General features: G+C 43.7%; 1 protein-coding gene across 2 annotated transcripts in view; it reads right to left on the reverse strand.

Moving 5' to 3' along the window:
* Nucleotides 1-17,216, reverse strand: part of TJP1 (tight junction protein 1) — a 259,849-nt gene extending 242,633 nt beyond the window's left edge. For both annotated transcript variants that reach the window (XM_068991334.1, XM_068991333.1), the window contains exons 1-2: nucleotides 17,047-17,216; nucleotides 5,316-5,448 (exon numbers count right to left, since the gene is read on the reverse strand). In XM_068991334.1, coding sequence (XP_068847435.1) covers nucleotides 5,316-5,448; nucleotides 17,047-17,216 — 303 coding nt within the window. The remainder of the gene's footprint in view (nucleotides 1-5,315; nucleotides 5,449-17,046) is intronic.
* Between the last annotated feature and the right edge of the window lie 9,037 nt (nucleotides 17,217-26,253).

Genomic DNA, 26,253 nt, shown 5'->3' on the forward strand with positions numbered 1-26,253 from the left:
CACCGAGTCCTGAAGATCACCCCACTAGATTCTGCACCTCTAGGAATGTGACCTGATAAACATCCTGAACGTTCAGGCCACTCTGAGTCACTGTTTAACATGCAATCAGCAACATTTTCACTGCCTCAAAATGTGAAGGGCATGGCAATTTTGAGAACAGAAGCTGCCATAATCGTCTCTTCCACCATCACCATCACCACCACCACCACCACCACCACGTGTACCACTACCATCACCTCCATCACAATTACTGCCACCACCAGTACTACCACCATCACCTCCATCACCTCCACCACCATCACACCTCCATTCCACTGCCACAACAACTATCGCACCACCACCACCACAATCATCACCATCACCACCTCCATCACCACCTCACCACCATCTCCACCACCACCGCCTCCACCACCACCACACCGTGACCATCACCACCGTTGCCATCACCTCTGCCGCCGCCACCACCGCCTCCATTATCACCAGTACTACTCCACCACCTTAATCACCATGACCCTCACCACCACCTCCACCTCCAACACTTACCTCCTCTACCTCCATCGGCACCGCCACATCTACGTTGGTTATTCAAAACAAATGTTCCCCTTATTGCTTCAAGCTCAGGCATATTCCCCATAACAGGAGCCAATATATGAAGTTGCTTCCTTTTCCTGTATGTCAAATGAGTGACATTATTTTCCATGTCCTTTTGCTCCTCAGCCTCACCACTTTAACATTTAGTGGTCTCTCAGCTTTCCTCTACTCAGCTACCATAGCTACTGAAGCAAAGAGTTAACCAACACAATCAACCAACAAACACTGAATGAGCACAGACCTGTCATGCTCAGCATCTGGGGAATACCAAAGACATGCTCCCTGCCTTTGAGAAGCTGAAGCACATCATCAATGGGGAGTAGACCATGCACTGAGAGGCGAGGACGCAGTGAGGAGATGTGCGGGTGGCCTGGGGTCACCATCCCCAACTACTCAGAGATACCTAAACAGGAAGAAGCCACGTCATTAGAGCGCAGGGTGAGAGGAGCGGAGAGGACCCGTGAGGCTCCCTGCTGCTTCTTCTAAACTCTCCTTGGATGAGGCAGGTGTGGGGGTCAGCAGGGAACAGGGAGCAGCAGACTCCTCCCACCAAACCAGGAAGCAGGGTTAGCTGGTGTTCAGTGTCCCCCCATCTTCTCCCTCCACAGACTCTGCACCTTAACTGCCAGCTTGTCACTCATCTGTCAGGCACCAGTAAAGCAAACCTGACATACGGTCAAGGTCAAAGGGACATTTAGTTTTAAATCAGGCCTCAGCATGCTGCACATCTCACAGGAGGAGGTCGTGGGGAAGGGAAGAAGGAGAAAATTTTGTCACTGAAATTCCCACAGGGGTACATAGATCCTCCAAGAGCCTACACAGATGCCCCTTTACCAGGAGAAAATGTTTCTTTTCAAATGTGAAAACTGCTGATCATTACAAGACCAGAGAACTACTATTCATGCAGCAGTGAAATGTGACTTACTGGCCCCAAAATGTAACACTCCAAGCAATATCTTCACATATTTTCCTGCTTCAGGACAAATACTCCCTGGAAGGGTTTGAAACATGTATCATTTTGCCTAAGGGTTCTCAGTGATGACTGAACCCTTCACTCAAGGCTAAGTGAACAGAGACATAAGTTTTTACTTAGTTCACTGTTTCCATTTATTGTGCAGACTTTTTGTAGTACTTCTCTGTCGGAAGAAGGAGAAATGAACAATCAAGGTTTACACCCACAAAGCAGGAAATAAATTCCTTAAGTTCATGTTCAGAACAGCTTCCCAAATGGAAGGAGTCCCACCCAGCTGGCTCCTGTTTTAGGGGGGAGGAATAATTAAGAAAAGCCATCAAATTCCAAGCAGTCTGTTGAATTTTTAAAGTATTACTTAAGATTCTTTGACAATACACTTCAGGATCTGAGAGGGAGGAAGGGACAGAAGTGAAAAGGCAACTCGATGGCTCTAAAGTTGATGGCAAGGACACTACAGTGACATGGAAGAGCTAAGAACAGAAACACAATTACCTAGATCTCAAGACTTCTCTTCTTCATATCAATTATCAATACATCACTCCATCACCCCAAGGGAGAAAAGGAACTTGTCATGTCGTTTATATAGCATTTTACACATGAAAGTGTTGCAGAATGGCTCAGGTTTTCTAGGTGTAACACACCTTCATAACAGATTCATCCATTCCAAGTCTCGCCTGAGAAAACTGTACCAACATCCCTGGGAGCTGTCTGAAGACCTCGGCAGACTGGATGGATTCCAGTCCCCTCAGGAAATTGGGATGTCAATCAGTGATGCTGCAGGGTTTACCAAATGAACTGGAAAGACCATCTCATTAAATCCCCACAGAGAAAGCTGAAACAATCACCTCTCCCCAGGGGTGAAACGGCATTGCTCTGACGCCAGAACCAAAGCCAATGGTTTCAGTTGGAACTTGAGGCCTCTCAGCCAGAAATCAGGACCCTGACACCAGGGCAAGTGGACCTGCTGCTCCACTTGCCAAGTTCTCCCAAAATCAATAAAGATTGCGTTTTTTCTCAGGCAAAGTTAAAAGCAAAGTGTAAAAATACTGCATGCGCCTCTGCTGGTCACACAAATTTGATATATATCCACATGAACGAAGTTTTAGTTCATGACCATGAACTCAGACCATGAACTAAGTTTTAGTCTTTCGATTTTAAGGCTCTCTGTTTACTGTGGCAGACAAAGGAAGCCATAGAGTTAATAAGAATTTTTACAATTTAAAAATTAGCATACAGTATGACAAAATTTTCCAGTCTGCTTGAACTAGAAGAACATCTCTAAAGAGAGTCCTGCAATGGCTGAGCTATATCCTGACGAGAGTGAGGGTGTATTCTCCTGTCCCATTGGAAGTCACTGTGGACCCTTTCCCAAGGAGCATCTGCCCATTAGACTTTGTGGCAAAGGTTTTAAAATCCGGTTCTCCACAATTATATGATAGAGCCAATTGCATTAGAGAATCAAATCTAAATACCTTTTGCCTCTCATGAAATCCTTTTCTAAACTGTTTTTTAAAAGTGTAACACTCCTTTAAAAACAAAAAAGATAAAATTTGAAAGTGGGGGTATAAAGTCCTTTTTCAGCCCCAAGCCAAAAATACTTCATGTCCTTATATCTTCTGGATACTACAGTATTATCTGACTGCAGCTTGTGGTAGAAAGTGGGAATACCCAAGCTGGGAGAGTGTTCTATTATTTTATTGTTCAGAAAATCATCAGTTCATTGTTTTGCTAAAAATGTTACATGTTCATTGTAAAAATTTCTGACAATCTAAAAATGTTTAACAACAAAATACAAAATTGCTGCCCCAACTGTAACTGCAAAAACCTGAGACAGAAAATCAAATTGCAAAAAATGCAAACTGATTGTGGTAATTACATTTCATTAATACATTCCCATCACTGACAAGTAGATGAATTGTCAGAACGTGGCCTTTCAATGCACTCTTCAGAAAGTAGAACACCAAAGTCAGAGCCAGGACAGTGTGTGGGGCCAAGTACATCCCATACCAGTACCCACGGCTCCTCCCCAGAATCCACTTTCCTGAACTCAGCTATAGCTCTCCTTGAACCTCCATGTCAGAATCTTTCCCCAGAGAGATGCTAAAACGTTTCACTTTTGAGATGTCAAACAAGAGCGAGCATCACAAAGAAATAAACTAAGTCTGCACCCGGCCAGTGCTATTTTTCCCATGCTTGGACTGTAAACTAACTTCAGCCAAATCAGCTCATTCAGACACAGAATGAGACAGGAAATCTACCATCAATAATTTATAAACATGATCATGACAATGAAAAGATAATTCTATTCACCAACTTTTCCTCACAGATGAAATAATCTATTATCTGAGAAACTGAAGTTAACCTTATATGAAGTTAAGCTTTTCTCCTGTCACATTCCAGAAAAATTTAACATCTTCCCCAACCACAAAAAATTGTTTAAGCAAATAAGCATACTTTATGACATGCCAAATTAATCAGTTAGCTGATTACGTTTCAGTAATAGTAATAATGATAACATTTAACATCATATAAAATAATGTGATGGAATTTCAACTCTCATTTGTATATTATTCTCAAATTTGAATTAACAAATAATTAAAATTTGTTTCTCAGTTCACTTTACTTTAGACAGACTTCTATTTTCCTCTGTCACTCTGGTAGGTCTGTTCAGCAAGAATTTACCATCTTTTTACCTTTTTCAGTTATTGTTCGAACATCTTCTGATAGGTCACATTTCACCTTCTTAGGTCTGACATGGTCAAGTGTACTTTTAAGTAAAATAGTTGGGTAAAATTATTCTAATGAAGATGTTGGAAAATGAAGAAAAAAAAACCCAAAACATCCACTATTACTAAAACTTTTGTTTTCATCAATTATAGTTCAAAGATGTTGCAATTGTATCCTCAAAAAAGACAGGCTTTACTTCTATACTTTCTAACTGCCTTTTGAAACAGTAATGGTCAGTGGTATTTTCATAATTCTGAATTTCTCAGAGCTCAAAAAGGGGAGAAATTAACATAACTAGTCTAAACATCCCAAACATCCATTAATTTGCCAATGAATCCTACAGCACATACATATGAAAAAAATCTCACAGCTGGTTTTCTCATAGAGAAAACCCTAGTGTTTCCTTTACGGCATTAAGCAGCTCTTCTAGACCAGGACAACATAATGAACAGGAAGGGACAATGGGGCCTGAACGTGGTGGTGCTCTCTAAAGACATCACGAATTTACCATATGCCTTGTGAAAACCTGTTACCTTGCCTGGTGGAAAAAGACCACTAATGTTAACCACCAAGTACGAAAAGAAAACACCACCATTAACTGAACCAGGATCTGTCCTAACATAATAATATGAGGGTACCTCTATTTTCCAGAACTACCAGGAAGTTGGGTGTTTGGGGTTCATCAAATACTTAGGTCTGTACCTACATTAACATGCGGATTTGTGATTTTCCAAGAAATTCACTTCATCCACTGACCTTAATTCAGTTTTTATTGTAGAGTTCAGGAAACACATCTTTATCTTGGTCTGTGAACCAGAATCATCATTATGAACCACTTATCATAAATGTATCTATGGGTACTGGTTAAGGAAGTTACACTAGTTGGTAACTTGCTGGGTAAACCAGTTTTTACTGAAAAATGCTTAACACAAAATAAGCCTTGTTGCTTTTTAATGAAATTTTGTAAAATTCAATTTTTTCATATGCTTTGAAAAGGAAGAAAAGTCTTAAACCATCCACTCACAGTGAGTTCACAGAAATCGATGCTATCGAGGCTCTTGCTCCTGTGCAGTCTCCCTTTAATTCGTCTTAAAGAAGGCTTTCCTTGGCTGACACTAGAAGTAGCACCACTGGGGTTTTCAGAGGACGGCGTTACCCTGCAAGAAGAGGAAAGCACTTGAGACGACAGGCTCGCAGAGGAGCACATTTCTCAGTACAAGGTAGACATTTACTCGAGAACAGCTGTGGAAAAGCCATCCTTTCCCAGCTGGAGAGCTAAGAATCACAGTGGAGCTGCCTTCTATCAGGCACCTTTCTAGATATTTCTCAGCATTTTGTGAGTTTAGAGATCTCTAGTGACAGTTCAAATATTACAATATAGGATCCACTGAGGGTCAGTTCTGTGACCATCAGAGAAGCAGTCAAGACTGGACTGAAGTTTCCTAGGTGACCGAGAAGTGCTGTTCCCTGGGGTCATTATTCATCAAGTGCTCAGCTGGGCGCCTGGCACAACAGTGCACCAGCCATCATGTGCACTAACACAGACACTGTTCAGGAGGCTTTGTTAAGCATGAAAATAGCCTTTAAAAATCTAACCATGACAGCTGACACTTAATTCAGTATTACTATGAACTAAGAAAATACAGATAAGAAACGGCACATGAACCAAACCATCTACAGAACACACACTGGGCTATGTGTTCACACATACAAACACACACTCCAGACTGCCATGTGTTCGCCCATGTCTGTGCCACTGCTGGTGGCAGTCCTAAACAAGATGCCTTGGGAATCTGGGAGGAAACTGCTCAGTGGATTATGGTCTTAGTGATAATAAAGATTATAAAGTAATGAGACTGATTTGTAAGTGTGGTCTGGGAAGAACAGCATTCTTATTTTATGCTCAGAGCTTCTATTTGTAATACATTTCATGTTCATGAATTTATCAACCTTCACACCATATTTAACTTTTGATATTTAAAATGTTGTTTTCTGGGACTTCTCTGGGGGCCCAGCCTTTATGACTCCGTGCTTCCACTGGAAAGGCCGAGTTCAATACCTGGTTGTGGAACTAAGATTCCATATGCCTCTCGGCCCAAAAATCAAAACACAAAACATAAGTAATATTGTAAGAAATTCAATAAAGACTACAAATGGTCCACATTGAAAAAAAAACCTTAAAAAAATAAAATGTTTTCTGAAAAGGATAAGCTATGTCTGCTACTGCTTGAAAAGGACACAAGGATGACTACTAGCAAAACAAATTGAACTTAATAACAATAAGATAGGAGTAAATACCATAAAAGAGACTTGTTTAGCTACACCTACAGTGGGCTGGAGGAAGCACAAGCTGGAATCAAGATTGTCGGGAGAAGTATCAATAACCTCAGATATGCAGATGACACCACCCTTATGGCAGAAAGTGAAGAAGAACTAAAGAGCCTCTCGATGAAAGTGAAAGAGGAGGGTGAAAAAGTTGGCTTAAAGCTCAACATTCAGAAAGTGAAGATCATGGCATCTGGTCCCATCACTTGATGGCAAATAGATGGGGAAACAGTGGAAACAATGGCTGACTTTATTTTTCTGGGCTCCAGAATCACTCAAGATGGTGACTGCAGCCATGAAATTAAAAGACACTTACTCTTTGGAAGGAAAGTTATGACTAACCTAGACAGCATATTAAAAAGCAGAGACATTACTTTGCCAACAAAGGTCAAGGCTTTGGTTTTTCCAGTGGTCATGTATGGATGTGAGAGTTGGAATATAAAGAAAGCTGAGCGCCGAAGAATTGATGCTTTTGAACTGTGGTGTTGGAGAAGACTCTTGAGAGTCCCTTGGACTGCAAGGAGATCCAATCAGTCCATCCTGAAGATCAGTCCTGGGTGTTCATCGGAAGGACTGATGTTGAAGCTGAAACTCCAATACTTTGGCCACCTGATGCAAAGAGCTGACTCATTTGAAAAGACCCTGATGCTGGGAAAGATTGAAGGCAGGAAGAGAAGGGGACGACAGAGGATGAGATGGTTGGATGGCATCACCAACACAATGGACCTGGGTTTGGGTGGACTCCGGGAGATGGTGATGGACAGGGAATCGCAAAGAGTTGGACATGACTGAGCGACTGAACTGAACAGTTTAAAAGTACTCCATCCACACAGTTAGAATATTTGAACAGTACAGAAAGACACAAAAATGACAAATAAAAGCCTGGTGCTTCCCTGGAGGTCCAGCAGTTAGGACTCCAAGTTTCTACTGCGGGGGTGCGAGTTCAATCCCTGGTTGGGGAACTAAGATCCAGTATCCGGCATGGAGAGGCACACATCAAAAAAAGGAAAAAAAAAGTCCTCCCTTATCACCCTCATGCCAAATCTCCATCCTTTTTCTTAAGGACAATCATTACCCACAGTTTTCTGGAAAACCTCTCAAATGATCACATTTATCTATGTATGTTTTAATCTCCTTTTGAAAATTTTAAGGAACCAAACTGTTTATATTGCCTTGTATCTTATATTTTTCACTTAATTACCTATCTTGACACTCTTCCCATAATAACCATAAAGATCTATTTCATTCTTTTTTAATGGTTAACCACAGCACTGTCATTGCTGTTTAGCCACTAAGTTGTGTCCAACTCCTTGCAACCCCATGGACTGTAGCCCACCAGCTCCTCTGTCCATGGGGATTCTCCAGGTAAGAATACTGGAGTGGGTTGCCTTTTCTTCATCCGGGGGAAAGTGCCAATCCAGGGACCAAACCTGAGTCTCCTGCGTTGCAGGCAGATTCTTTACCACTTAGCTATGAGGGAAGCCTCACTTCATAGTAAATGTGTACCATTATTTATTTAAACATTTTCCTGTGATGGGCATTCAGTTTAGGTTTCAAATGTTTGCTCCAAAAAAGAAGAAAAAAGCAGCTCCAATTAAGCGACTATGAAAGTGAAGTTGCTCAGTCATGTCCAACTCTTGGTGACCCCATGGACTACAGCCTATCAGGCTCCTCCGTCCATGGGATTCTCCAGGCACGAGTACTGGAGTGGGTTGCCATTTCCTTCTCCAGGGGATCTTCCCATCCCAGGGATTGAAGCTGGGTCTCCCACATTGTAGGCCACGCTTTACCGTCTGAGCCACCAGGGAAGTGCTATCAAACCAAAAAGCAATAGTTTTAGGAACTCTTTTGTGACTCTTCAGCTTATTCCTCCAGATTTCTAATCTGCTTTTCAGTTCTGTCAATTTGTCCATTCTTTCTTTAATGAGTAAATTTTACATTTCTAGAGTCCAGTATGTTTTTATTAACAGAATTCTCTCCTGTATCTTTCTGAAAAACACGTAGATCCAATGTTTTCTTTTCCTTCAGAGACTAAACAGTTTCTCTGCCTGTTGATGATGCTAAGTAAGTCTCTGCTGCTGCTGCTAAGTCACTTCAGTCATGTCTGACTCTGTGTGACCCCATAGACAGCAGCCCACCAGGCTCCCCCGTCCCTGGGATTCTCCAGGCAAGAACACTGGAGTGGGTTGTCATTTCCTTCTCCAATGCATGAAAGTGAAAAGTGAAAGGAAGTCACTCAGTCATGTCCAACTGTTAGCGACCCCATGGACTGCAGCCCACCAGGCTCCTCCGTCCATGTGATTTTCCAGGCAAGAGTACTGGAGTGGGGTGCATTGCCTTCTCCTAGTAAGTCTCTAAAGACTGGCTTTTCCCAACTTCTGTGTAATCTGTACAGTCTACATCTATCACCACCAGAGAACTCTTAACTCCACTGGAGAACTGTATCCCCACAGAAGCGCTCACCAGGCCTGCCTGCAGCAGCTTTGGCAGACAGGACACACTGCCAGAAGGCGTGTGAGGCGGTATCTCTTCTGGGTCAGGGCACGCAGTGACCATCTCCGGTCCAGCCCCAGTGCCCACAGTACCGCCACAGTGAGAAAGCACCATGGCTGTCCCCTTAGCATCACATCTCAGTGAGGACGAGCGATCGTATCTGATGAACTCCCACGCCCTCAGCTCCTTCCAGTCCTTGAAGCTGCCTTAAGCCGTCCACCCTCAACTTCGCAGCAATCTTCTGCACATTTTCCGGACAATGGTTTCAGCGAGGCTGTTCTCTCTACAGAACTACTCCTGCCTACTAACTACTCCTCAGTTGTTGTTGTTGCTCAGTTGCTAAGTCATGTCCAACTCTTTGCAACCCCCAGGACTGCAGCACACTGTGCTCCTCCTCTGTCCTTCACTATCTCCCAGAGTTTGCTCAAATTCATATCCATTGAGTCAGTGATGTTACCCAACCATCTCATCCTCTCTCGCCCCCTTCTGCCCTCAATCTTTCCCAGCCTCAGGGTCTTTTCCAGTGAGTCAGCTTTTCCCATCAGGTGGCTAAACTACTGGAGCTTCAGCTACTTCTCTACTTCTCAGAGATCCCTCAAAAATGCTGGTCCACTGATGGTATTCTTCATTGTTTACGCAGACTGTTATTATTAATGCTGCAGCTTTTTTCATTTATATTTTTGTTATTTCATTGGGTTCCAGTGAGGACACCTTTCAAGTCACCTCCTAGAGTAAAATCTTGCTGATGTCCTTTTCACGATTCTCAATACAAAGAGCAGCCCCTTGAACAGTTTTGTTCTCCTTTCTGCAGGGAAGAGCTTCCATGAACACAGTGAAGAACTGTGCTCCAGAAGAGGGCATATGGTAAAGAGAAACTGAATGGCACAATACAAGTCTTAGGGTGTGGAGAAAGGGAACCCTCTTGCCCCGCTGATGAAAAAGTAAATTGGTACAGCTGCTATGGAGAACAGCGTGGAGGTTTCTTAGAAAACTAAAAATAGAGCTACTATATGATTCAGCAATACCTCTCCTAGACATATACCCTGAGAAAATCATAATTCAAAAAGGCACATGTACCCCAATGTCCACTGCAGGACTGTTTACAACAGCCAGGACACAGAGGCAACCTGAATGTCCCCCAATAGAGGAATGGATAAAGAAGATGTGGTACCTGTATACAATGGAATACAGCTCACCCATGAAAAGGAATGGAACTGAGTCATGTGTAGTGATGCGGATGAACCTAGAATTTGTCATACCAAGTGAAGTCAGAAAGAGAAAAACAAATATCATACATTAATGCATATGCATGGAATCTGGAATAAGGGTACTGCCAAATCTATCTGCAGGGCAGGAATAGAGATGCAGACATAAGGAATGAACTTGTAGACACAGCAGGGGAAAGGGAGAGTGGGACAACTTTAGACAGCAGCAGTGACATCTACCATATGTGAAGCAGTAGCCAGTGGGAGAGTGCTGTGCAGTAAGAGCTCAGCTCGTGTTCTGTGATGACCGAGAGGAGTGCGAGGGGGGTGCGGTGGGAGGTCCAAGACGGAGGGGGTAGAGCTGATCCACTGTGTTGCACAGCAGAAACCAACACAAAATCATAAAGCAACTATATTCCAATTAAAAGAAATATATATACAAGTCTTGAATTCTCTTTATTTCCTCTCTCTCACTTCATGTTGACAGCCCTGGTTAGGTGGTATGATAATATTAGAAATTAATACAAATGGAATACAAATTTTTTTGACAGAAGAATATTTTCAAAAGCCTTTCTTCATCTGACTTAGAGATGCATCACCAATTTCCTTTTTTCCAAACTAAAAGCCTAAAACCTAAAATCTTCAGTAAGACTTTGTGTCCACCAAATTTTGAAAATGACTAAGAGCCAAAAAATGTATCAGGATCACAATAAAAATCTTCAATAACCAGGAGGGCTGAGCTGGCATCCACCAGGGGAATACTGGGTCAGGCAGAACCCACCTACCCACACATTCAGCAGGAGGAGAAGGTCTTATCCCAGGACTGAACCAGCTCCTGGGGAGAAATCTCAGTGACTTCACAGCTCAGACCAGATCTTTGCGAAGCTAAGAGACCAACCACTAACAAGCACATTGTTCGGTCACGGCCCTACTTTCTCTAGTGGGGGATGAAGAAAAGGGATAAACAGGTCCAGATAAATATGTAGAATATTTATACTTATTTAAGTAGGAGGAGCCTTGAGATGATATAAGATAATTTAAGATGTTGCTTCTCTTTCATTTTAATGTTTTTTCTGAGAATTAATTCTAGATATAGTCACATATGGATGTGAGAGTTGGACCATAAAAAAGGCTGAGCACCAAAGACGATGCTTTTGAACTGTGATGCTGGAAAAGACTCTTGAGAATCCCTTGGACAGCAAGGAGATCAAACCAGTCAATCCTAGAGGAAATCAACCCTGAATACTCATTGGGAGGACTGATGATGAAGCTGAAGCTCCAATACTTCGGCCACCTGATGAGAAGAGCTGATTCATTGGAAACGACCCTGATGCTGGGAAAGATTGAGAGCAGGAGGAGAAGGGCACAACAGAGGACGAGATGGCCAGATGGCATCACCAACTCAAAGGATGTGCGTTTGAGCAAACTCTGGGAGTTACTAAAGGACAGGGAAGCCTGAAGTCTGCAGTCCATAGGGTTGCAAAGAGTTGGACATGACTTAGCAACTGAACAACAAACAACAATATATGTGGAAATATGTGTGTCTGATAGTTCTATGTTGGACATGCAAACACACACAAGAACACTGAGGTGCATCCAAAGCTCAGGAGGGAAGCCCTGTCCACAGTGCTCCTAATGTGGAGACGACAGCACCTCTGTCGCCCAAGGCACCCCTCTCACCCAGCCTGACCTGAATGCCTCAGACTCTGGAGATGACTCCCTGAATATCAGGAGCATGGACTCTGATGACAGGGAAGTAAAGTCAAGAACTGAGCTGTAAGCACCCTTCAACTCTGGAGTGCTTTCCCTTCAACTCTGGAAAAATCAACACTTGGTTTAAAAGGAAGTTTTTCTTTTCCTAATTCTTAATTCTACTGAATCATCCCTAGAGGGCAATTGGGGGGAAAATGTCTGCCTCTCTCCATTCCCTTCATAACTTCTCTAACGGGGTCATGTTTTCATTTGGCTGATAGGCTTAAAAGGCAGAAACTCGGGGTCCACTCTCTCATTTTGTTATAACACAGGAGATTTGGCTCACGACCACTACTGATTGCAGTTCACTTAAGACAAATAATACCCAAGCTCATCTGCCACTCCCACTGCTAACTTCCAGTGGAAAAGTATTCAACAGTAACACAGAATTGGGCAAAAACAATCGAGATAGTAAAAACAAAGCAGTTCCATCAGGATAAAACAATGCTTCTACAATATACTAATTCTAAAATGTCAGCAACTGATGGCTTCAACCAAGTCAACCTAACATGGATGAGTTAACAAGGCACCCTTCCCCGAATGTGGGTGTGAGAACAGGAGCCTTGAGGCACTGCCAAGCACAGCAGGCAGCTGACTTCAGAAGGACACTGGGTACTGTGGAAGGGTTCTTCACTAAATGCTAGTAAAATGCTAGTTTTTGTTTAAGAGCATCAGACTTCAGAAACCTTACTCACTCACTGAATTGCTGTTGTCATTCAGTTGCTAAGACATGTCCAACTGTTTGGGACCCCAGACTGCAGCATTCCAGGATCCTCCATCCTTCATGGAGGATCACCCCTCCTCCTATCTCCTGGGGTTTGCTCAAGCTCATGCCTATTGAGTCACTGATGTTATCTAACCATCTCATCCTCTGTTGTCGCCTTCTCCTCCTGCCCTCAATCTTTCCCAGCATCAAGTTTCTCAGATCACTGAAAAAGTTTGTATTAAATGGCCCTTAGTTGTACTTATAAACAATAATGTGTGTCACTGCCTATAATTTGCTCATTAAAGAAACCAAGGAGACATCCTTGGTAGTCCAGTGGCTACGACTCCACACTCCCAATGTAGGGGCATGGGTTCCATCCCTGATTGGGGAATTAAAGGCACAACTAAGAGTTCATATCTTGCAACTAAGACCCACTGCAGCCAAATAAATAATTTTTTTTTTAAGGAAAGAAACCAAGGGAGGACCTGGATATGGTCCTATCCCATCAGGGACCTCTGTGAGCCATGAAGGGGCCATGGGCCACCTGGGAGAAACAATATCATGTAAGACATGTTCCTGCCCTTTGGTTCCTGTCTTCAGTCCATCTCTCTTTCCAGACCTGCATATCCTTGCTCAAACGTGATTTTAAATCCTAAGAACGGGCATAAAGCTGAGGTGTGACTCTGGACAGGCCAATGCTCTCATTTGTAAAACTGGGGGAGACACAGCCCCCACCTCCAGAGAGATGCAGGGCCCAGCAGGGAGCAAGCTCAGTGAACGGCAGCTCTTCTTACTTTCAAAATCTGATTATGAGACGACAACTTCAGTGGTTGAATGGATACTATGTGACCTACAATAATTACAGTCTCAACAGGGAGAAACAGACTTAGAAATATAAGAAAATGATGACACTCTTTTCCCCTAAGATCCATGTAAATGCTCCTGAAAGCACTCAATGCAAAAATCAAAACCCTGACAACAATAAACTTATTATGAAAATACTTTTCACATTTCATCTAAAACAGACAGGAGTAACAACTCTCTGGGCCTCACACCTGCTGAGCAGGTGTGGTTCCTGTGCTGGACTGAGCCTTGCCCCTCCCTGCCCCACACCCCCTAACCGCATGAATGTGACCCTGGCTAGAGAAAGGGTCTTTGCAGAGGTCACTGACCACCTAACTCTGACGACAGGTGTTCTCATAAGAGACAGATGAGAAGACAAGACACACAGGGAAGACCACATGAAGGGCCAGAGACAGACTGAAGAGGTGTGTCCCACAGACGAGCCCTGGAGCCACAGACACAAGGGGTGACAGGAAGGCTTCTCCCCAGGGTATTCGGGGAGCGCAGCCCCGCCAACACTGACTTCAGACTCTGGGCCCAGAACTGGGAGAAAATAAACTTCCGTTGCTTTTGGCGATTTGCTACAGTCTCTAGGAAGCACTGTGCTCTGTGGCTTCTGTCCATCACTGACCATTCACTGGAGGCCCTAGGGCAGGCAGCAGCCGCACGAACCCGTGTCTCCTTCAGGTAACAAGCCTGAGTTCCAGCTTTGTGAACAGTAATGATTCAGAACCAAACACTGCAAACACTTCCATGTACTAAACTTCTTGGAGAAGGACCCTCAAGAAGTAGGCTCCTGCAGGCTCCACTGACGCAGTGGAGTGTGTCCCCTTCAGGTTCCATGTAGAAGTGTCTGCAAGTGTGTACTCCTTTAAGGATGTGCAGAGCCAATCAGAAGGACAGAAGGACACTGCAGAGAGGAAAGCAGATGTGCTCAAATGGCCAGACCAGAGAGCAGAGTGGGACCAAAGCATTGGCCCCCTCAAGCCTAAGCTTTACTTGGACAGGCATAAGCTTTGTGAGCTAGCAGTCTTCCCACACAGACTGTAAGAGTTAAGACAGAGGAATGCAGGGAGCATACATATCTTTCTAAACGTCCTCACATAAAGCTTCACACAAGCCATGATCAACGACCATGCTATGACGTCACATTTCATAAACAGACACAAACTGGTGCATCCCAAGGTCTGAATGCACTGTCGATGTCTAATACTAGTTTCCCACTCACCACTCTGAGGTCAGAACTCATTCACACATCCAGACAATAACAGTGCTTTTGCCTTTCATCTCCAATTCTCCATATGCAGTTGTGAGGACATTGGCAAAACAAGCAAAACAAAATGTCACCTAGAAAATAAAATGTTACCTAGAAAATGAATTCCATAAGACATGAGACAGAGGAATCAGACGGCACAATATTCTCCAACTTAATAAAAGATTATGCATCTGTGTTCAAAAGTACCACCCACTCCAGAGTTTCATAGAGCGTGCTCTTCACTTTGCCACTGGAGAAACTAGATGAACATTCGCAAATCCACTTAACATTAGATAGAAATTCTCAAATGCTCATTTAAGACTGGGGAAAGCTCAACAAAATCTCCTTTTTTCAGGCTGTCTCTTCATAAGATGGTTTTTAATGTTGGTCCCAGGTCACTGCCTGCCTCAAACATGAATCTCAGAGTACAAACATTACCTGGATTTCATTTTCTTTGTTCTGTCTTCACAAACTGTATACTTGGGACAGCAGTTTCAGAAGCAGTACTCCACTGATGAAAAGGAATAAACCTAGTTTCCTGACCTTGTGACCACTCGCTGCTAATATTCATGCGGAACAGCTCCTCAAACACTGTATCCACATCTTGGTTTTTAAATGTAACATCAAGAAAATTTCCTTGGGACTTTCCAGAGGGTCCAGTGAGTAGATTCTGTGCTTTCACTGCTGAGGGCCTGGGTTCAGTCCCTGGTCAGCGAACTAAGGTCCTGCAAGCCACTCAGAACAGCTGTAAAAAAAATTCCCTCAACTTTCTTTCCCAGTTACACATTATTAAGAATTCACCAATTCAACAAACACACATCTTCTGAGAATCTATTTGTACTGGAAACTAGTTGTAGGGAATTTAGTAATCAACTAAACAGACAAATGCCCTGGCCCCATGCTACTTACATGGTGGGGGGTGGGGGGTGGGAAGAGAGATAAAATATGGGGCATGTTCCATACTGGTAAGCATTCAGGAGGAAAGCTGAGTTGAGGGTAAGACTGTCGGTGCCAACTTTGGCTTTGTTTTCTCTCTTTCTGTAACCCATCCATCTGGAAAGTCATCTTCAAACGTTACTGCTTGTCACTTCAGAATAATGACATATTGTTGATAAATATGCTAAAATCTTCCATGGACATTTCTTAATTCAGTGACTGCCGATTTTTACCAGCCTAGTCTTCCAGGTGTTGTCACTTGCTGTTCTTCAAATTAAAATACCTTTTGCAAAAATAAACTTCTCTTTTTCCGAACAGCTGGGGGCGGGGGAGGGGGTTTCACGGGAAGAAAGACAGTAATATTCACTCAGCACCTACTATGCAGCTGGGGAGAGTGGCACTATGCACTGACCATGGCAGTTCATTCCCCCACGACCCCACGAGGTAGAGAGTATCATTTCCATTTTACAGAAAAAAACAGACTCTCCAGTAACTTGTCTACACACAGAAAGCGGCACAGCGGAAATGTGAACTTCGCTGCTCATGTATTTTGGTCTTACCTTCAAAATTCTCCACTATTGGGACTGCTTTTCTAAGCTCTTCTTTTTTTCCTGACCGCTCAATTTTTATGTTCTTTGGATGGTTATTCCATTTTGTTTCACAAAGCTGATATTAGTTTTCTACACTGCCTAAAAGCAGCCTCTTTTCCTTTCTCTATCACCTTCAAATTAAACTGGACTATGTTCAATTGAATTGAATCAAACTCTATGGGACTGTATTGAGCACGCATTTTTTAACTGAAATGACCACCGAATCCCATGATCATCACACCTTTTTTCTACATCATCATCCTTTTTACTGAACCGTTTCCCTTGTGACAGAACCAGGCATCCAGTTCTCAAGTGGATGGAACACCAGGGTGACCACAGGGATTCTTGTGACATGTTTACATGCTAACAAAACGGGATACAATCCGACGGATGATCCCGTGTGTGCACGGCTCCGGGTGATCCTGGACACCTTTCTCTACCGGCTTTCAGGTGGGAGCACCGCCCCCCTCCACCGATGATGACCCCGACCTGCAGCCGATGGATGGGAGGCGCCGCAGGAAACGCAGCGCGAGAGCTGCTGGACTTTCCATCCGTCTGCCGCGGTCCGGGCCCCGCCCGGTCGCGCACGCCGGGGGTCCCCGAGCGGACGAGCGCGCCCCCCGCCCGCGCGCGCCGGCCCCCGCCCTCACCACAGCCTCCTCTTGAGCGGCAGCAGGCTGCCGCGGTTGGACGGCGTGACGCCGATGGCCATCTGCAGCACCGTCAGGTACTTCTGGTACTTCATCTTGTCCCCGCTCCGCTCGCGGCCAGGGCCCCGCCGCCGCCGCCGCCGCAGGCACAGCCCCTCCAGGCGCCGCATAAGTCAGACCTGGGCCATCCGCCGCCGCCACCGCGCCCGCCGCTCGCGCCCCCTGCCGCCGCCGCCGCCGTGCGTCTGGCCGTGCGTGCCGCCCCGCGCCCGCGTGCGTGCGTGCCCGCCGCTCCCGCCGCCGCCGCCGCCGCCGCCGTGCGTGGCCCGCGCCCCACCGCCGCCTCCGCGCCGCGCACCGGCCCGCGGCGCCCGCGCGCCTCCGGGCGGCCAGCTGGCAGGGCTGTGGTACCGAGCGGCGGGCGAACCCAGCCCCCGCACCGCCCCCAGCTTCCCGCACCGCCCCACCCCTCGCTCTCTCCCCGCACTGCCCCCGCGGCCTCGCCCCCTCCCCGCAGTGCCCCGCTCCTTCCCTGCACCGCACCGCCCCCTTTCTGCGGCCTCGTTCCCCTCAGCTCTTGGCGGGAGCTCACTCCCCACCGCCTCCCGCAGAAGCCCAATCAAAACCATCCAGAGAGGAGAAGGACTATTCTGCATTTATAATCTCCCCCAGTAGCTGTCGCCGTGACTTGGGCTCCACCTTGCAGTGTGTGGACACTCGCTGTGTAAACTGCACGCCTGTCTGTATGCTGTACGTATGGGTGGTGCGTGTGCACACAAGCCGGCCTCGTCGGCGGCGGACAGGACCCTGAAGTCATCGTATGTGAGGAAAACTAGCACTATTCCACGAAACATTCCTAACTCTTCACTGATGGTTAGGGAAGTGAAGGGAAATGAGAAAAATAGCAAAGCTAATCACTGCTTATACTGTAAACCATCACACACACGAAGACTTGAACTGTTTTCTTTCTGTGCAGGAAAAGCTTAACAGGAGTGGCTTGAACGGGTCTTGTCTTCTCGTGGACGTGTTGTTTTGTGCAGAGAGAGCATCTTTTCCGTGTCTTGGCAGAATGTCCTGTTTGTATCACTTTCAACACGTTATCCTCTGGGCGTTCCCCGTGACAGTGCCTTGAATGCCTCGTCTGTCCTCTGGGACCTACAGTCCTTTTATCCAAGCCTCTTTCTTCAACTTTTCATTCGTGCATTCCCCTGGGGGCAAATCTGGCATCTTTGGAAAGGTGTCGAGGTCAGCATTCCCACAGTTGCCTTTTTTTTTAATAACTCCAGTTACATTCCGTGCATATTTCATGTCATTTCCACCTTTATCATTTTTTTGTTTCTTTGCTGCACTTCCATCTTTGTCGCCCAATTCTATCTTTCAGGTACTTATTTTTGTTTTTTGCTTGTGGGGCGGGTAGGGGCAGATGGTGGATGGAGGTTGGGTGTTCTTTTAACACGGCTGTGTGGGTTTATCACTAGGAGAAAAGGAGGCAACACAATGACACACTTTGCTGACAGTGTCTGAGCTTAAAAATGCTCAAAATTTGTACCTGGATGAACCTAGAGAGTGTCATTCAGAGTGAAGTATGCAAGAAAGAGAAAAATATCATGTATTAAGGCACATGTGGAATCTAGGAAAATGGTACAGGTGAACCTACATGCAGGGCAGGAAGAGAGATGCAGAGGTAGAGAAAAATGTATGGATACCAAGGGGAGGAGGGTGGGTTGAGTTAGGAGACTAGGACTGTTATATACACACTGTGCTTATTTACTTAATCTGTTTGACTGTTTGCCACCGCATGGACTGTAGTCTGCCAGTCTCCTTTGTTCATGGGATTTCCCAGGCAAGAATACTGGAGTAGGTTGCCATGCCCTCCTCCAGGGGATCTTCCCAACCCAGGGATTGAAGCCAGGTCTCCTGCATTGCAGGCAGATTCTTTACCCTGTGAGCCAGGAGGGAAGCCCAGAAGAAAGGCTTACTTCTATGTCTAAAACAGGTAAGTAATGAGAACATATTGTACAGCACAGGGAACTCTACTTAATGCACTGTGGTGACCTGAAAGGGAAGAAAGTCCAAAAAAGCGGAAATAAATGTACTTGTGTGGCTGTACAATAGAAACTATCATAACATTGTAAAGTAAATTCAGTAAAAGTTAATTTTAAAAAAAAAATGTTCAGAGACCAAATACTGAAACCTCTGAAGAACTGCTTCAGTTGCTCTCTGGCCATGATGCACCTGTTGTGGAGTGATTTCTGGACGAAAATGCCAGTGTCAACTTGGTACTAGATGAGCTGGTACTAGACACGTTTGCTCACAGTATGCCATGATAACTGAAATTTGAACCATATCATTGATCTGCTGGTATTATTGAATTAAACTCTGGTAGCTGACTTCAGGCATATCTGAACCCTCAAAGCAAGGACTGCCTGGAAGCAGTCTGTGTATGTCTGTCTGTGTATATGAAGAGCACAGATAGCAAGTTCACCCACTGGGCAGAATGATCAAATGTCATCCCACTCTCTCTGCTGTGTGTCCCTCATGAACCTCTGCTTAAATGCTTCATTTCCAAAATAATTAGCACAGAGGAAAATTAGAACAAAACAATCTCCTAGTTTAGGCTCTTAATTTCACAGCCACTTTGGTAGAAAACTAGGTCTGAATCTATTTCACTTTTGTTTATTCAGAGGTTTTAGCTATCACATAGAATGAGGGATTGGAAGATCTTTCACACTTCAAATGTACATACTAGGGAGAAGACCTTTGAAAAGACATCAGACATCAGACTTATCTATTTACCACTTCTTACATGTGCTCGGTCTTCTGTACCACCCTGCTATATTGTTGTAAGATATTTGATATAAATGTAAGATGGAAGATATTTGATGAAAATTCTGCACTATCAAGGATTTAGAGAACTGGAGGTTGAGGGGATCTATTCAGGATAAAGAGAGATAAAAATAAATCTGGCAGAAGCACTTCCAGAATGGCAGAAAAATCTGATTCTCTGTAAAAAAAACAGAATACCGGCTTAAATGGTCAAATCAACCTTTTCAGAACTCCGGACATTAACCAAAGTCTTCCAACCATCCAAAGATTGTTTTTCAATAAAAATGACTGAAGCGTGATAGGAACAGTGACCCTGATGGCACTGTAACTTGCCCAATTCCCAACCCCTCCTATCTTGTTCTGTGGTAGCCTTGGCAACTAATAGCCTCATAACAATAGTAGCTTTGAAACCCAGTAGACTCGCAGCCACTGGATGGGAAGAATGGATTTAGATATTCCTAAAACCCCATCCCTAGAGAGTTGTCATTATTTGACCTGTTGGCAGCTCCATTCACAGGGCTTGTCTTTTTTTGACCTGCTTCAGAATTCACTCTGTGCAAACAGTCTTATCTCTAGGGCATTTGTCAAAAGCAATCAACAGCAGTTGTTTAACATCACAGCTGCCTGAGGTGAGTAAAACCACTTGGGGCTAACAAGAGGTTAACCAAAAAATGAAAGCAAAAATGGGAAATGAGAGTCCATAGGGTGCCTTGAAAGCTAACTCTGACATATTCCTGGGAATCCAGAATGCCATGCACAGTGCAAGACTGTGCACACTCTCGAAATATCTGAGAAGGCCCTAATCTCTCACTTCATGTTAACTTAGAGGTTCCGAGCCAGGAGAAAGTGAAGGCAAAGGAAGAGTTGTAAGTTACCTACCAGAATATTGAAGGCATAAAAAGAAGAAAATAAACTGTCCCTGCTTCCACTGTTTCCCCTTCTATTTGGCATGAAGTGATGGGACCAGATGCTATGATCTTAGTTTTCTGAATGTTGAGTTTTAAGCCAGTTTTTTCACTCTCACCCTCATCAAGAGGCTCTTTAGTTCCTCTTCACTTTCTCCCATTAGAGTGGTATCATCTACGTATCTGAGGTTGTTAATATTTTTCCCAGAAATCTTGATTCCAGCTTGTGATCCATCCAACCTGCCATTTCACATGATGTACTCTGAGTATAAGTTAAATAAACTGTGCATTTATATATATGTACTTATATGTAATTGGAATGATAACAATACTAAAAGCACAAAGGAGAAGAGAGAGAATGAGCACAACTGGAGCTTAATTTTGGTGTACTACTGCAATTAAGCTAGTATTAATTCTACCTAGATTATTTTAAGTTAATTGCAATCCCCAACACAACCATTAAAAATGACTCTTTAAAATATAGTAAAAGAAACAACAAAGAAATTAAAATACTACAGTAGAAAATATACAGCACAAAAGAAGGCAATAATAAGGAAAAAGACGAACAAAAAGACATATATAAGAACAAATAGCAAAATGGCAGTCATAATCCTGCCTTCTCAGTAATTTCATTAAATGTAAACATACTAAATACTCCAATCAAAAGACAGAGATTGACAAAATATATCTAAAAACACAATCCAACTATATACCGTCTATGAGACACTTTAAAGTCACAAATTGGTTGAAAGTAAAAGAATAGACATATACCATGTAAAAAGAAAAAAAAAAGTGGCTATACTAATACCAGACAAACTAGACTTTCAGCTATAAATTGTTCCTAGAAACAAAGAACATTTTATACTAACAAACAGGTCAATCCATCAATAAAACATAACATTTAAGAAACGCCTGTGTGGCTTCCCTGCTGGCTCAGGGGTAAAGAATCTGCCTACCAATGCAGGAGACACAGGTTGGATCCCTCTCCAGGAAGAGCCCACGTGCTACTGGGCAACTGTTGAGCTCCTGCTCTAGAGCCTGGAAGCTACAAGTACTGAATCCCCAGTGCCCTAGAGCCTGTGCTCCACAACAAGAGAAGCCACCACAATGAGAAGCCCGCAACTAGAGAAAGCCCCAGGGTGCAGCAATGAAGACTCAGCACAGCCAAAAAGAAAGAGACATTAAAAAAAAGTAAATACCAATATATTTTTAAAAAGGGAAGCACTTGTGTGCATAACAGCTGAACCCCAAAATAGCAAAAATTGACAGAATCAAAGGAGAAAACAATAATAACTGGAGATTTCAACACCCTCACTTTCCGTAATGGATAGAATAAGGCAGATGATCAACAGGAAAAAGAAGTCGAGAACAACACCAATATTCAACTAGACCCAGCACATCTGTGGAACATTTGCACTCAACATGGTCAAATACACATTCTTTCCAAATGCACATGGAACATTTTTCAGGATAAATCATACATTAGGCCACAAAGCAAGCGCTCAATAAATTTAAAAGTAATAAAATCATACAAAGTATGTTCTCCAACCACAATGGAATCAAACTAGGAACCAGTAATAGAAGGAAATTTGGGGAATTCAAAAGCATGGAAATTAAAACACCCCCAAACCAAATAACCAATGGAGCAAAGAAGAAATCATAAGAAAAATTAGAAAAAATTATGACTGAGATAAAATGTATAACATAGGACTTGGATGCAGCTAAAGCAGTGCTCTGAAGAAAATTTAAAATTGTGATCTCAATAGTTTAAAAGATGAGAGAGTTGAAATTTATGGCCTAACCTTTCATTTTAACAAATTAGAAGAGTACAGTAAACCTAAAGCAAGCAAAAGGAAAAAAATAATATAGAGTGGAAAGAACCAAAATAGAGAATAGAAAAACAATAGAGAAAAATTAGCAAAAGGAAAAGCTGGTTCTTAGAAGAAATCGATAAAATTGACAAACCTTTAGCTAAACACCAAAGGGGGCTAAAGGGAGGAAAACGCAAATTACTGATATTTGGGATGAAAGAAAGGACATCACTACCAATTTTATGGGAATAAAAAGGATTTGAATGGAATGCTATAATAATTGTATGCCAACAAATTAAATAACCTGGATGAAATGGGAAAGGGTCCAGAAAGACCAAACTACTGAAACTGACTCAAGAACAAACAGAAAATCTGAACAGAACTATATCAAGAGGTTGAATTCTAAAACTTAACCACCATTCAAAGCCCAAGTCCAGGGGAAAGGGTTTACTACTATACCTCCAAAACAAAAAGAACTAGGTCTGGTATATAGCAGGCACTCAATAAATATTTGTTGAATTTGCATGAGGGCACAAATGCAAAATTAAAGACTCTATGACTTTTCATAAAGTATTTCATTATCCTAGCAACTGAGGGAAAACTACCCATGGAGTTTTGCATGCAGTGTATATAAATACTACAGCTGGAAAACTGACATCATTTTACAAAGTCAAAGGCATTAAAATGTCCTGCAGATTCTCAGAGGATAGCCAGTGCTTCAGAGGAAAATGACTTCTCCTTTCCTTATTTTCAGTGTAGTTTTAAAAGACTTCAGTGTGTCTTGCCTCTCAGTCCCCCGGCCTGATCTCTTCCAATGACTTTTCCCTATCATGTATCACTCCCTGGGCCTGGACTCACATATCCAAAGCCAGTGGGGTGAAGCAGTCACAGCCTGAAGGTGGCCGGGGTTTGTCCACAAGGTGTGGTGGAAGCTGTGACTTACCGCCAGGTGCTGAGGTCCTTTTAGGAAAGGACCTGTCCGCATTCATGTGGAGATGCTAGATTATATTCCCATCCCTCCAGTTCATGTCAACAGTGATCTTCCTGGGCTGTCGCCCGCATGTTAAGTGTTACCAACAACATGGACTTTCAGTTTTAAGGTGGTGACATTCTTCCCCCCTTTTTCCTCTCTCTTGAAAATCAGCTCAAAAGGATAAGCACAGGGATTTTCTGGTAGTCTGTAGCTAAGACTCCCATACTCTCAATGCAGGGGCTGGGTTCGATCCCTGTTCAGAAGAACTAGATCCCACGTGTGGCAACTAAGAGTTCACATGCTGCAACTAAAGATTCCACATGTATACTCCAATGTAAAATAAATTTAAAAGATCCCACATGCCTCACTGAACACCTGGTGCATGCCACAACAAAAACCTGACACAGCCAAAAACAAGTTAAGAAAGGGAAATAAAAATTCCGTCTTCCTTGAAACCTGCTGCTGCTGTTGCTAAGTCGCGTCAGTCATGTCCGACTCTGTGCGACCCCAGAGATGGCAGCCCAACCAACAGGCTTCTCTGTCCCTGGGATTCTCCAGGCAAGAATACTGAAGTGAGTTGCCATTTCCTTCCCCAATCATGAAAGTGAAAAGCGAAAGTGAAGTCGCGACCCCGTGGACTGCAGCCTACCGGGCTCCTCCGTCCATGGGATTTTCCAGGCGAGAGTACTAGAGTGGGTTGCCATTGCCTTCTCCCCTTGAAACCTGGAGATATCTAAAACCCTATTTCAGAAGCTGAAAGCAGGGACTTTCTTGGCAGTCCAGTGGTTAAGACTCAGCCTTTCAATCCAGGGGCTACAGGTTTGATCCCTGGTTGGGGAGCTAAGAAAGATCCCACATGTCTTGGGGCCAAAAAACCTAAAAAAAACATAAGCAGCATTGTAACAAATTTAGTATTAGTCCCTCAGTTGTGTCCAACTCTGCGATCCCATGGACTGTAGCCCGCCAGACTCTTCTGTCCATGGAATTCTCAAAGGCAAGATTACTGGAGTGGGTTGCCATTCCCTTCTCCAGGGGATCTTTCCCAACCCAGGGATCCAACCCAGGTCTCCTATATTGCAGGCTGATTGTTTACTGTCTAAGCCACTAGGGAAGCCCAGCAAATTCAATAAAGACTTTAAAAGTGGCCCACATTAAAAAAAAAAAAAAAGAGGAAATCAATAACAGTGTTTTGTCCTTTTTTTAAAAAAGAAGAAATTGAAAGCAGCATAAAAGTAGTAAACGTTTCAGCAGAAGGAAGGGGTTCATGAACCCAAGAACCTACCCAAAGTGGTGTCATGAAGCAGGCTCTCTTCCCCTGCAGAGATGCTAAGGAATACCAGGGAGGCACCAGGCACCATGGAAGATGGACAAAGGTGAGGGAGACAAGAAGCACGGAACACAGGGACTTCATTTGAAAGATCAAATAAGAAATGTCATTTCTTTTGATATCCCCTCCCACCCCATCTGTTAGGCAACCACTCTTCCTCTATCCTGCAGAAATGGAGGAATGTTCCCAGGAGAGAAACTAGAGTGGAATCAGTACAGTAGGGTGGGCTGTCAGGCTGAAAGGGGGAGAAATGTGGGAAAGCCTGTACACTGAGTGCTGAGCCACTAAGCTCTCCTCCCTACCAGGCTCCTTATTGCAGTGACCTCAGGCAGGAGACTCACACATCCTGCCATGTGGATCGTCAACACTACTGGTTAATCTATATACTTACTTATTGGGACTATTTAAGATTGTTTAGTGGGGCTTCCCTTGGTGGCTCAGTGGTAAAAAAAACTGTTTGCAATTCAAGAGATGCAAGTTCAGTCCCTGAGTTGGGAAGATTCTCTGGAGAAGGGAATGGCAACCCACTCCAGTATTCTTCCCTGGAGAATTCCAGGGACAGTGGAGCCTGGTGGACTACAGTCCATGGGGTCTGAAAGAGTCAGACACAACTGAGTGACTAAGCACACAAGATTGCTTAGTACTGACCATAGTATTGTACCATGATTATATTTCCTTTCATATACAACTTTTAATTTTACCCAGAGTTGATACTTGCGTAGCTTTTCAATTTGTTTAATTTTGCTAAGCATTCTTACATCTCCAGTGGGAATCTGAAATGCCTTGCAATACAGCTTTCCATGCTGTAAACCAGTGAAGCCAAAATAAATAAATATTTTTTTAAAAATAGTTGCTGGTGCACAGCAAGTTCAAGTTAAAAAAAAAAAAAGAACGGGCTTCCCTGGTGGTCTAGTGGTTAAGAATCCTCCTTCCAATGCAGGGGACATGGGTTCAATCCCTGATCTGGAAAGATCTCATGTGCTGTGGAGCAATAAGCCCCTGCAACAGAACAAGAGAAGTCACTGCAATGAGAAGCTTCCCCACAGCAACTAGAGAGTAGTCCCCCATCACTGCAACTAGAGAAAGCCCACACACTGCAACGGAAGACCCAGCGCAGCCAAAAATAAATAATTTTTGTTTTTTAAGAAAGGAAGCAGCAGCAGTGATTACACTGATGCCGGTATATCAGGAGCAGTAACAGGAGCCAGAACCCAGAAGCACTGAAGGAAAATAAGAGTCAGAGTCGAATTCTACAGCCACTGAAAATATCTTTTAAGAATGATGGTGAAACAAAGACATTTTCAGTCAAACAAAAATTTGTCTTCAAATTTTAGTTTGTCTTCAGCAGACTTTCAATAGAGAAAA

Source organism: Capricornis sumatraensis, chromosome 19, assembly GCF_032405125.1.
Source record: "Capricornis sumatraensis isolate serow.1 chromosome 19, serow.2, whole genome shotgun sequence".
Lineage (NCBI taxonomy): Eukaryota > Metazoa > Chordata > Mammalia > Artiodactyla > Bovidae > Capricornis > Capricornis sumatraensis.